This window comes from Choloepus didactylus, chromosome 6 (genome assembly GCF_015220235.1).
Source record: "Choloepus didactylus isolate mChoDid1 chromosome 6, mChoDid1.pri, whole genome shotgun sequence".
Taxonomy (NCBI): domain Eukaryota; kingdom Metazoa; phylum Chordata; class Mammalia; order Pilosa; family Megalonychidae; genus Choloepus; species Choloepus didactylus.
Genome location: NC_051312.1, coordinates 82613530 through 82626858, shown reverse-complemented (window position 1 = coordinate 82626858; position 13329 = coordinate 82613530). Strand labels below are relative to the sequence as shown.

Here is a 13329-nt window from a genome sequence, read left to right as displayed (position 1 = left end):
GGTTGCCTGGCCTAAGATGTTTCATTACCTTCTTTCAAGCCCTCTTCATTTGCGGAGCTAACCAGAGAAATAACTAGGGCAGTAAATCTGGAGACAATAAAGTCTGATAGCTTGCAGGGCAGCACCTTCATTAACTGCTCTGTGGTTCAGCATTATAGGATCAGAAATGTGTTATATATATATTGATTCCTCCCACCCCACCCATGGTCACTGGTAACCTCTAATCAACTTTCTGTCTATGAATTTGCCTGTTCTAGGTATTTCTCATATGTGGAATCATGATACTTGTCTATTGTGTCTGGCTCGTTTTGCACAGCATGAAGTCTTCAAGGTTCCATGCATGTTGTAGCTTATACTAGAACTTCATTTGTTTTTCAGCTGTATGTATGAACCACATTTTGGTTATGCATTCATCTCTTGGTAGACACTTAAGTTAATATCACCTTGTGGGCAGTGTAATTAATGCAATGCATATTGGCATACAAGTAAGATATTTTTGGGATTGCTTTTCTTGATGAATAAGGAAATATGCATTTTATGTAGAAAATAAATACACTGACCATTATATGTTTGGCAGTGCTCTGCTCTAGGTGTTGCACATTACACATATTCTCATGCAATCCACAACATCTCTTTACAAGTGTAAAGGAATTTGCTGGTGTAACTGAAGTATAAAAACATTTTAAAAAGTACAAAGAACATTAAAATTGTCAAAAAATATGCAGTTCCTAATCAGTAAAGTGAAATTTACTTCACATAATTGCAAAGCTGATTGCTAAGGAAGAAAAATAAGCTACTTCTCTTGATTTCTGTAAGAGGAGAGATGATATTATGTTCTTACTTGTATATAAATTAATGGGAAATGTATATTTCTCAACACAGATAATTGTATTCTACACTGGGTCAGAGTCTGATTATTTAGTAAGTAGAGAGACAGTGTTATGAAAAACCAAGTAGAAAAGCTTGGGAGAAAAATAGAGACCAAGGAAATATTGTAGATGTCTTCCTTATGTCATAACCATAAAGTAAGTGTACTGGCTAAATCAGAAATCTCAGCATCAATCCCCTTCCCTCTCAAAATACTGTTAATTCTAATTCTCCAATATGTTTAAAATAAGAACATTTGTCTCCATCCCAATGGGACTAGTTCAAGCCATCATTTTGTCATATGTCGATTACTGCATGGTTATTTCTAGTGCTTAAGAGCATGAATCCTGCAGTCAAATTGTGCTTAAACCCAGCTTTCTACTTTTCTGTTTTATCTTGAAGGAAAGTAAATAACAAGAATTACCTATACTGAGTGTCATCTTGCAGATGTAATTTACAGTCCCTATACCTCAGTTTTGACATCCATAAAATAGAAACAATAATGATAAATAATCCTTAAATCTGTTCTTAGTTGGTTAGTAGACTTATTTTTTTCTAAAATGCACACATTGTTTTCAGATTGAAATCCAAATTCTTTTACTATATTGATGGCCCTTCTTGATTGAGATCCTGTTCATTCCCTAAGTTTCAGATCTCAGTCTTCTTTCCCAAATATTTATCCCTTGTCTCCTCCCATTCCTGTCTACCTTTTCCTTTCCTTCAGTCCATCATTGAGACCTTAGGATGTACCTGTGAGCTGGGGGACAAGGAAGACTCACCAGTGAGGACCAGGATGGAGTCCTGTGTCCATTTTTTCCTATCTCCTCAGTCTTTATGAGGACACTGCTCTTTGCTTGGGAGGAACTTTCAAAAGATAATTCCCTAGAGCCAGTTTTCTAAAGTGCAGAAGATCTCTAAGGATCTAGTTTTGAATCTGTTTCTGAATCAAGGACAGAAAGCCAACAGGGATACCTGACTCTTTAGGAAATGAGATGAAAAAAGTGAGGTTTCTTGAGTTATTTGTGAGTCTCCAAGAACATTTTATTACCTTACTCTATGTTAGAGCACACAGTTATTTATGTAATTCATTATCTCACCATCCCAGACCATCATTTAGGGAGGCAATAAAATTTTTTGTTCAAGAATAAGGGCCCTTGAGCCAGGCAATTTTTGCTCTCCTTGTGACTCTTATCAATTTACTAACTAAGGTGACATTGAGTTTGTTATTTAAACTCATTACTTTGTTTTGTTTTATTTATTTTTTTGTTACTCCCTCGTATTCATCTGTTCCAAACTATTGCTCATCCATGATTAGTCTCAAAATGAAATCATTGACTGTTTTAAATGTGTTTATTGACTTTTATGATTAAATTTCTAGGTATTTCTAATATGGGAAACTAACAAAAATATATAATAGACCCCTATACACTCATCAGTAATTCTGAGCATCTAATGTGCATTTCCCACTCCAATAATAGATCCTGAGGCAGTGATCATTATTATTCATCTTCCTCCCTTCTTCTACCCAGTCCCAATTCCCCTTATCATGGCCAGGAAGTGCACTAGCAGGTACTCTCAGGGTGTGGCTGCAATTGCCCATTCCCTGTTACCACATCATGGAAGAATCAAGAGTCTCCCCACTGATTTCCCTGAATTTCAGGCATTTTCCTTTCGGCCTTCCCATGTAGCTACAACCCTGGCTCTTCAAGCTAAGCAGGTACAATTACCACCACCTGAGATTATCATTTTTATTTCCTTTTTGTTCACTGGTATGAGAACACTGATGAGACTAAGAGCTGAGTCTTCTACAATCAAGCAAAAATAAGAGATCTCTGAAGGAATGTAACATCACTCTAAGCCAAATATTTTGTCTAAAATATTTAATATACACTGGCTGGCATGACCTCAAAAATAGCCACTCAAAAAAGAGACAAAAGAGTATGATCAAAAACCAAGAGAGACCACAAGCTATGTGATTAGACCCACAGGCCATACAGAAAACAGCTATCATAAAGAGATGACATATATATCAATTATATATTATATCTAGTACATAAAATAAAACATTAAAACATTGGCAGAAATCTGGACACTAAAAAAATAATTTAAATATTAGACTTACATTTAGATTTAGATCAAGAGAAATGTAGTAAAATTGAATATGAGTCAGAAAACATCTCTAGAAAAGCAGAGGGGATAAATGAAATTAAGCAAAAGACTTTTAGAGTAGTGGTGTATACAGTAAAAATATCTACACATGAAGTTAGATTTCAAAAAGGAAGGAGGAAAGAAATCGGACAGGATTTATGTTTGAGAAAAAATGGCTACTTTGTAAAAATAATGAAAGACTCCAAGTCATTTTCAATAAGCAGCACAAATATGAGATAGGATAATAAAATTTTGTATTTTTCTGTGTAGAGGTCTTTGATGTCCTTGGTTAAGTTTATTCCTAAGTACTTAGTTTTTTTTTAGTTGCTATTGTGAATAGAATTTTTTTTTTTTTTTTGATTGCCTCTTCATTTAGGTCATTCCTAGTGTATAAGAACATTACCAACTTATGTGCATTAATCTTCTATCCCGCCACTCTGCTGAATTTATTAGCTCAAGTAGGTTTGTGGTCGAAATCTGAGGATTTTTCAAATATAAGATCATATCATCAGCAAATAATGACAGTTTTATTTCTTCCTTTCCAATTTGGATACCTTTTATGTCTTTGTCTGGGCGAATTGCTCTTGCTAGAACTTCTTGCACAATGTTGAATAATAGACGTGACAGCGGTCATCCTTGTCTCATTCCTGATCATAGGGGGTAGGCTTTCAGCATCTCACCATTGAATATTATCCTGGCTGTGGGGTTTTCATATGTGCCCTTTATCATATTGAAGAAGGTTCCTTCAATTCCTACCTTTTGAATTTTTTTTATCAAAAAGCTAGATTGAATTTTGTCAAATGCTTTTTCAGCATCTATCAAGATGATCATTTGATTTTTCCCTTGCAATTTGTTAATATGTTGCATTATATTAATTGATTTAGATCAGTCTAGTTTCTTCATGTGTTTCCAAGAAATTATCCATTTCCTCTAAATTGTCTAGCTTATTGGCATACAGTTGTTCATGGTATACTCTTATGATTTTTTTTAAATTTCTTCAGGATCTGTAGTAATTAACCCCTTCTCATTTCTGATTCTGTTTATTGGGGTCTTCTCTCTTTTTGACTTTGTCAGTCTAGCTAAGTGTCTGTCAATCTTGTTGTTCTTCTCAAAGAATCATCTTTTGGTTTCATTTATTCTCTCTATTGTTTTTTGTTGTTGTCTGGCTCATTTATTTCTGCTTTAATATTTGTTATTTCTTTTTGTCTACTTGCTTTAGGGTTAGTTTGCTGATAATTCTCTAGCCTCTTCAGTAGTTCAGTTAGGTCTTCAGTTCTTTCTTGCTTTTTGATATATGCATTTAGAGCTATAAATTGCCCTCTCAGCACTGCCTTTGCTGCATCCCACAGGCTTTGATTTGTTGTGTCCTCATTTTCATTTGTTTCAAGGTATTTACCAATTTGTCTTGCAATTTCTTCTTTGACCCACTGGTTGTTTAGGAGTGTGTTCTTTAACCTCCATATATTTGTGAAAGATATGCTTCTTTGGTAGTTGTTGACTTCTAGTTGCATTCCATTGTAGTCAGATAATGTGCTTTCAATAATTTCAATCTTTTAAATTTATTAAGAATTGTTTTATGCCCCATTATGTGATCTACCCTGGAAAATGTTCTATGATCACTAGAGAAGAACCTATATCCTGGTACTTTTGGTTGTAACTATATATATATATATATATATGAAGTCTAATTCCTTTATAATACTGTTAAGGTTCTCAATTTCCTTGTTGGTCCTCTGTTGAGTTGTTCTGTCTATAGAAGAGAGTGGTGTATTAAAGACTCCCACAATTATTGTAGACATGTCTACTGCTCCCTTCAGTTTAGCCAGTGTTTATCTCATGTCTTTTGGAGCTCCTTGATTGGATGCTATACAGTTATAATTGTTTCTTCTTGTGAATTATCCCTTTTATTAATATATAGTATCCTTTATCTCTTACAGCATCTTTGCATTTAAAGTCTATTTTGTCCAATATTAGTATAGCTACCCCAGATTTCTTTTGATTGCAGTTGCATAGAATATTTTTTTCCACCCTTTCACTTTCAGTCTCTTTGTGTCACAAGGTCTAAGATGGGTCTCTTGTAAACAGCATATTACTTGGTCATATTTTTTAGTCCATTCTACCAGTCTGTATCTTTTAATTGGAGAGTTTAATTCATTCACATTCAAAATTATTACTATGAAGGGAGTTCTGGAACCAGCCATCTTATCCTTTGCTTTTTATTTGTTAGATCTATTTTTTTTTCCACACCTCTTTTTTCCTTTAAGTAACCCTTATTAATAACACTTCAGTTTTGTGCTCTTCTCCACACCTCTCTCTCCTTTTTTTTTTCCTCAGCTGGTAGAGCTCCTTTAGCATTTCTTGCAGAGACATTCTCTTGTTAACAAATTTTCTCAGCATTTGTTTGTCTGTGAAAATTTCAAACTCTCCACCAATTTTGAAGGAGAGCTTTGCTGGATAAAGAATTCTTGACTGGCAGTTTTTCTCTTTCAGAATCTTAAATATGTCACACTACTGTCTTCTTGCCTCCATGGTGCCAGCTGAGTAGTCAGTACTTAGTCTTATGTTGTTTACCCTGAACGTGGTATATCATTTTTCTCTTGCTGCTTTCAGAAGTTTCTCCTCTTCAGCTTTTGACATTCTAATCAGTATATGTTTCAGAGTAGGTTCATTTGGATTTATTCTATTTAGAGTTCACTGGGCATCTTTGATTTGCATATTTATACTATTTAGAAGGTTTGGGAGGTTTTCTTCAATCATGTCTTAAAACACTTGTCTTAGTCCTTTACCCTTCTCTTCTTCTGGGACACCAAAAATTCTGATATTTGTTTGCTTCATGTTGTCCACCATTTCTCTAAGATCCATTTCAATTTTTCTAAATTTTTTCCCCATTTGTTTTTGTGTGTGTGTGCTCACATTCAATTAACCGTCTTTAAGTTCACTTCTCCTTTCTTCTGACTCTTCAAATCTGGTATTGTGTGTCTCTAGTATATTTTTAATTTGAGCCACAGTGTCCTTAATTTCCAAAAGTTCTGCTATTTTTTATTCACTCTTTGAGAAATTCTTCTTTATGCTCTTGTAGAGTCTTCTTGAATTCTTTTATGTCTTTAGCCATCTTGTTGAAGTTGTTTTGGAGATTTGTTTGTACTTCTTTGATTAATGTGTCTTTGTGACTTTTTAATTTGTTCATTTGGCTTGTCCATACCTTCTATATCCTTCAAGTGCTTTGTAATTTTCTGTTGGCTTTAGGGCATTTGCTTGTCTTGATAGGGTTATTTTGGGAAGTGCAGAATTATTTGAGCATTTATATATAATTTGGGTTGCTGGAGTGCAGTTTCCCAATCCTATAAGCAGGTGGCAATCTTGAGGCACAGCTTGCTTGAGTGCAGTTTCCCTGACCTACCAGCAGGTGGTGATCTTGAGGTGCAGTTTGCTGGAGTACAGTTTCTGTAACCTGCCAGTAGGTGGTGCTCTCAAGTAGGACTTCCCTGAACTTCTCTTCTGCAGAGGGTGGAGTCCAAACTGGGTGGGGAACCAGTCAGTACACCAGATCTCTGCACTGGGGAATGCCTGTCCTGGTGCTGTAATGCAGGCCCTGAGTGGGTAGGCAGGGAGTCCAATCAAGCGCACCCACTGATGGAGCGTGTGCCCTGCCTGCCAATTCTCTGCCTGCCTTGCTCGTGCAAGTCTCTGGGGTGTGGGAGGGGCTCCTCATCACTGGTATGACGCCTCTCCCTTCCCCACTTCTTGCTGTTGCACCTGACCCCCCAGGACTTCTGTGGTGGGGAGAGCAAACCCTGCCCACTGGGTTCCCTCACAGGAGCTCCCCACTCTCTGGCTGTAAAGGATCACCCTTCAACAGACTGTGAAGGTAAGTGCACAGGAGTGGAGAGCTGATGCTCACTCCCATGCCCAGCAGTAGTTTTGCTGCTGCCAGCCTGGGGGAGGTGGTCCAGAGGCAGAACAAACTCCCTGCATCCCTATTCCATATTTTGTTAGTGTCCCCTCCATGTACTGTAGAGGCACTCTATGACTGGTCACACTTTAGGGAGTTATCTTCTACACTTGAATTCCTTTGTCTCTCTGACTCCATTAATTCCACCCTTTCCTAAGTCATGGCTGGCAATTGAAAATGCCTGAGGCTTTCCCTAATGAGCTACCTAGAATGTAAGAAAAAAAAAAAGGAAAAAGGGAGAAAGCCTGTTTTCAGAGACAGTTTCCAGCACCCCAGCTTTGCCGGTCAACTGGAGTTGGTAACCAGTTTTCTGTGTTCCTTTTGTTGTGACACAGCTGATTTCCAATTGTGTCCAAAAGCCTCTGTTTTTATTTATTTATGTATTTTTTTTTTCCATCAGCCCCACCTCCTCTCTGAGGGGACTGACCTCAGGGTACTTTCCTGCTTTATCTGTGTATGTAGCTTGTATTTGTTTGTCCAAATTTGTTAATTAAAACCACAGTTGCAGCTTGATTGAGCTACATTCCCTTGCTCCAGCAGAAACTGCTTCTTTTTCCAACAGCAAAGTTTTCCAACTCAGCCTGCAGTGCCAGTGGGGGTGGGACACAAGTTCCACAGTTTGGGGAGTTTACTTACAGTCCTTATGCTGTGATCTCAGCCATTCCACCCATTCAAGGTTGGTGTACAATATGTTTCCAGTCACAGACATCCCCCAACAGTTGTTTAAGACTACTAATTGTTCCTCGCTATTTACTAGTTGCTTTAGAGGACTAACTAAATTCCACACCTGTCTATTCCTCCATCTTAAACCACATTTTATAAGAATTTATAAATTCATAATTGCATTTGAAGATTATGAAGATTATAAAAGCTCTTCTTTTCTATTCAATGAAAAATATATTTTGAAAAAAATATGCCAAAATTAAGGACATTTTTTCCTGGGTCTGTACCGACTCAGAGCCTTCATCTGATCATCCTGCTCCTTTACCATTCTGGACAGTTACATCTAGGCTGCATGTCTTGGTTTTAGGGCACCTGAAACAGAAATTGCTTCAGATTTTTAACAGTTCCTATCATAGTTGAAATAAACACTCACATGATAGAAAAATTCTTAGCTGTGATCAACTCATCTTGCTGGATCTTGAGTATGATTTTCTAGCATAATAACATACTCTACTCTCAGATGTGTCCTCACTAAATAATAAATCATGTGGAAGCATGCCATTAGATACAATTCCTTTTGACCTGAAAGCAACAGGTCCAGCTTCAGCACCTCAGGCTCTGCACATTTATCTAGAGGGATGAAGGCATCAGTATAATCTGATAGCTTCATGTCCCATTTGAAGCATATGGAATTTTACAGGTATTAGTTCTTTTTAGAGTATGGGTGGATTTATCAAATATTGTCCTCAGCTTTGATGTTTCAGTCAAAATTATGTAACAATGTAAAATAACCTCTCTGCACCCTATTATATATCTAAAGTGTCATGCAAATCACCTCCATTCTCTCCTCAAAATCAAAATTTGGTTTCCCATTTATCTAAAATTAATAAAAATCCTAAACGGATTTTTAAAGACTCCTGGATAAGTATCTGATTTAAAATCATTTCACTATCATTATTTAAAAGACACCAGCTAGACAGTGTTTCTTTGTGTCCCTTGAACTGTTAAAATCTTTCCAGTCTCAAATCATTTTTATTTGTTCTTCCTTAGTCTATTGGGCCTTTTTCTGTATATTTCCACATGGATGAGCTTTCTCATCATTTAGGTCTCAATCAAAAATCACCTCCTCATAAGGGCTTTCTTTTGCCAACCAATTTAAGGTGATTACTCTGGTTCTTCCCTAAAATGTTAACCTTTTTAAATTTTCTCTATAGCATATGAAGTATTAATTTTCTGAATCCCCTCAGAAGAGAATAAGCTTCCTGAAGGTGGAGATGTTGTTTGTCTTTTTCAATGGCTCTTTTCCAATGCATCTAGAATAGACCTTGAGACATAATTTAATAAATATTTATTGAATATAAAATTGTTATATTCACCTTCATATAGGCATGTGTATATTGGTATTGTGTGTAGAATATATACCACCATGCTTTCTATGGATGTACGAATATATATGAATGTGTATTTTATGTGTGTCTATATAGATACACATAGACACACATATATGATTGTGTGTATGTAAGAAAATAGATGGACATACGCATATATACAAATATGTGTATAAATGCATGTGTATTCTCCTATGTGGTATATATATATATATCCCTACATGTAGAAATACATACGTACCTATAAATATGTGTGTGTATATCCATAGACAGTACCAACCTATTTTAGTTGTTTTAAGATGTTTATCTCCACATCTATATCTATCTATATATCTATATTGTATATAGATTCATTGAGATGTACATGCATGTTTGTATGTGTGAAACTGTAATTTTTTTCCATGCATGGTAAGTTTGACAATAGAGAAAGGGTACAGTTTTCTACTTTATTGCTCTCTTTTTTTCTCAACCAAGTCTCCTATTTCACAGCAGCTTAATTTTAACCAAATTAATGTGATCACCAGAGTCATGAAGCTTGGAGAAATAAACTGGTTATTTAAAAAGCTCCTTCAGTGTCTCTCAAGCTAAATTTCATCACCACCTGACAGCATGACATATAGAAAATTGTTATATCCTCAGACCACCCACAATTCCCAGAAGGTGAAGGAATAACCCTAGTAGAGATTGGGCCTCTGGGACTGCCTGAAGCAGGCTATAAAACCTGCATGATCTTGCCATGCAGAGAATGATTCAAATCTGGGTTTCCTGGCTTTGATTCAGTACAATGTAATTAGTCTTGAAGAAAGAACGGTTAGTTCATATGTATGTGCCCAATCCTAAGAGTGAGGAAGGCAATGATGAGAGAACTGCAGCACTCTAGGGTGAGGAGGAGTTTCCTGAAAATGATGGATAAATATTCTGAATTATTGCGAATTTGTGACACTCAGCTGTGCTGGAAATAGACTGAGAGCAGGTGACAGAAGCAGAAAATCTGGTTGTTCTGAAGGTAAGTCAAGGACTTCCATGGTCAGCCTCAAGGTTAAAGGTAAAAACAGTGTACACCCACCACATGAAGGAAACCACATGTGAAGCTACCTCAGGCAGTTCCGGAGGATTTCCTCCCCATTCTTTAAACCTTTTAGTCTGCCAGTCAGTTGTTACCACCTTTGGACAAGAAAGCATGTGCTGTTGTATGGGCTCATTAGAAGAATGATTGATTAAGACATCACATTACTGGCTACTAGCCTCACAATGAACATTTTGGCATCAATTGCAGTGTTGGAATAGAAAGAGATTAGGGTTATTTTTATGGATTTGCTATAAACCCTGTTAATCCAGAAAACCTCATTTATAAAACAAAAAAGTATGTAACAGCTTTTATCCTTATTGCCTCTGAGTGCTCCTGGGAAAATTAGTCGTGATAACATCTGTGTAAAACTTTTGACATGAGTTTTATCTTTATTCCAACTGAATCTTTTAGTGGAACAAAAATGGAAATTTAGAGTGAACCACAGTTTGTCTTCTCCTTCTGACATGTGCTAGTTGTGTAGGCTTGGATAATATGTAGCCTATGTAAAGTGTAAGTTCTTTTATAGTTTATGAGTTATAATTGTGACCTTTTCATAATTTACACAAATCAGCAATTGTTACTTGCTGATGACCTTTAGCATCTTGTCTGATACATATTCTACATAAAAAGTTACTAATGTTACTATTTTGAAATATTGATAATTGATGGGTTTAGAGTTCACCAGTCTTTCCTTCCAAAAGTGCAGTCTATATTCTTAGGTCTGCAAGAAGTTCATGTACCTTAGCTGGCATCTCAATTTCAATTAGATAAAAAGAAAAATTTAATGGCTACTCATTTTTTATATATCTATATATATATACTGGCATATATTTGTATATGTATAATCTATATGAATACATATGTGTGTGTGTGTATGTGTATATATATATATATATATATATATATATATAGGTATGTATGTCCAAGTCTCCTCCAAATCACTTTTTTTCCAGAAATATCAGAAGAACCAGGAAACATATATATATTTCGGTATAGTTGTCAAGGGCTTTGTTTGCTGAGACTATTAGACAATTAAAGGACTAAGTAATGTATTTGTTCTTTGGTTGTTTTTTTTGTTTGTTTTTTTTTTTTTTTGTTTCATTTTTTTTAATGCCCAGTAGTTTATCATGGAAGCAAATTCTAAGGTACTATAATTTAAAGAGCATAGAAATCTGAAAAGATTATTATTCCTTCATGTATTGCTTTAAAGTACATCTATTAAGGGTTTACTTCATGTAAAAGTCTCCAAAATCATAAATGATTTGGAAGGGTAACTTTCAGAGAAAATAATGTAGACTTTCCCCAATTGCTTAGTTAGGATGTGATTAACCTTTCTTGCTTATCAGGAATTCTAATTATCCTGGCTATCAAATGTAAGATGAGAAAAACTAGTATCGGATAGAATACTCCAGAGTTCATGAGCCTAAGGCAGGATTGTTAGCAGAGAAGATATTCTGCTCTTCAATCAGTACATAATTATATAAATAGCTGGGATTAAAGAGTGCAATAGTTTTAATTTCCAGGAAGCTCACGAAGGAGGACTTAGAAGACGAGTAAACACTGGTTGTATTTTTACACTGAGTAATTCCATTGCAGATTGTTATCAGAGTGTGTGCACATTTGATTTTATTATGAAATATTCCAAGGGAAAATGAGAGAAAGAGAACAACATGGTCTGCGTGTAGTAAGTACCACCATGCTTGACTTGAACTTCACTGCATTGGCCAATCCCAGCACCTTCATTCTGATGGGCATTCCTGGTCTAGAAGACATGCACATTTGGATATCCATCCCTTTCTTCTCAATGTATGTTGTTGCCCTCATTGCTAACTCAGTCATTCTACTCATCATCAAAACAGAGACTGTTCTCCATGAACCCATGTTCTACTCTCTTTCCATGTTAGCCATCACAGACCTCATCTTGTCGACATCTACCCTCCCCAAGATGTTGGGTATCTTCTGGTTCAATTTTCATGAGATCAACTTCCATGCCTGCCTCACTCAGATGTTTTTCATTCATGCTTTCTGTGGGGTGGAGTCAGGGCTTCTTGTGGCCATGGCCCTGGATCGGTATGTGGCAATCTGCAATCCTTTGCGACACTCATCCATTCTTACAAATGCTGTGGTGGGCCAAGTTGGCATAGTGGCACTTCTTCGGGGGTTAGTGCTGATGACACCACATCCCTTCCTGGTAAGGAAATGGCCATACTGCCAGACCAATGTTGTACCCCACACATACTGTGAGCATATGGCTGTGGTGAAATTGGCTTGTGCCGATATTTCCATTAATAGTCTTTATAGTTTGGCAGTCATTATCTTGATTGTTGGAACTGACGTGACATGTATCTTTCTGTCCTATGTACTGATACTCCGTACTGTGTTCAGTCTCCCTTCTAAAGATGCCAGGTGGAAGACCCTCAGCACTTGTGGATCCCATGTTTGTGTCATCCTCACCTTCTACATCCCTGCTCTTTTCTCTTTCCTCACTCACCGTTTTAGTAGGCATGTTCCACACCACACCCACATCCTACTTGCTAACATGTACTTGCTGGTACCCCCTATGCTGAACCCTATCATCTATGGAATAAGGACAAAACAGATCCGAGAATGTGCTGCACAGTTATTCATGACTAAAATCAGCTGAAAGTTTTGGCCCTGTCTTATTCCCACACTCCGAGGATGCTACAATAGAAATTTCTTGGATTATGGAATCAGCCAGACCTGGAATTAGTATCTCAATTCTTCCACTTACCACCACTGTAAATGCAAGTTATATACAATTTATTTAACCTATGTGAATATCTTTAAAATTGATATATAATGCATACATCATAAATTAGTCATTATAAGGTGTTTAACACAATTTCTAGCACATTTAAGCATTTAAAATTAGATTAAAATTTTTGAAAATAAAAGTGTAAAAAATTCCATGAAAATATCTAGAAAATAATGAGAAATCTGATGTCATTCAAATCATTGTTCCCCTATAGGTAGCATGGCATTATTTTCTGGATCTTTTCATGAAATTTCCTCTATTTTTGATTTTCAAAAATTTTATTATGTTGTTTCTAGGGTTTTTTTTCTTTGATTTTACCTCTTCGGGGATACTTGAGCTTTTGAAAATCCATAAATTTATGTCTTTCATGGTTTTATTAAATAAATTTTTATGCTCTAATCTTTTTCTCTTCTAAGATCCCAATGACATGAATTTTGGAGATTTTCATATTGTTCCCCATTTCTCT

The 13329-nt window shown here is 36.2% G+C and overlaps 1 protein-coding gene across 1 annotated transcript; it reads left to right on the top strand.

Moving 5' to 3' along the window:
* The first annotated feature begins 11783 nt into the window (after positions 1-11783).
* Positions 11784-12731, top strand: LOC119537138 (olfactory receptor 52E4-like). The gene has a single exon (XM_037839719.1). The coding sequence runs from the start codon at positions 11784-11786 to the stop codon at positions 12729-12731; it is 948 nt and encodes a 315-aa protein (XP_037695647.1).
* The last annotated feature ends 598 nt before the right edge of the window (positions 12732-13329 follow it).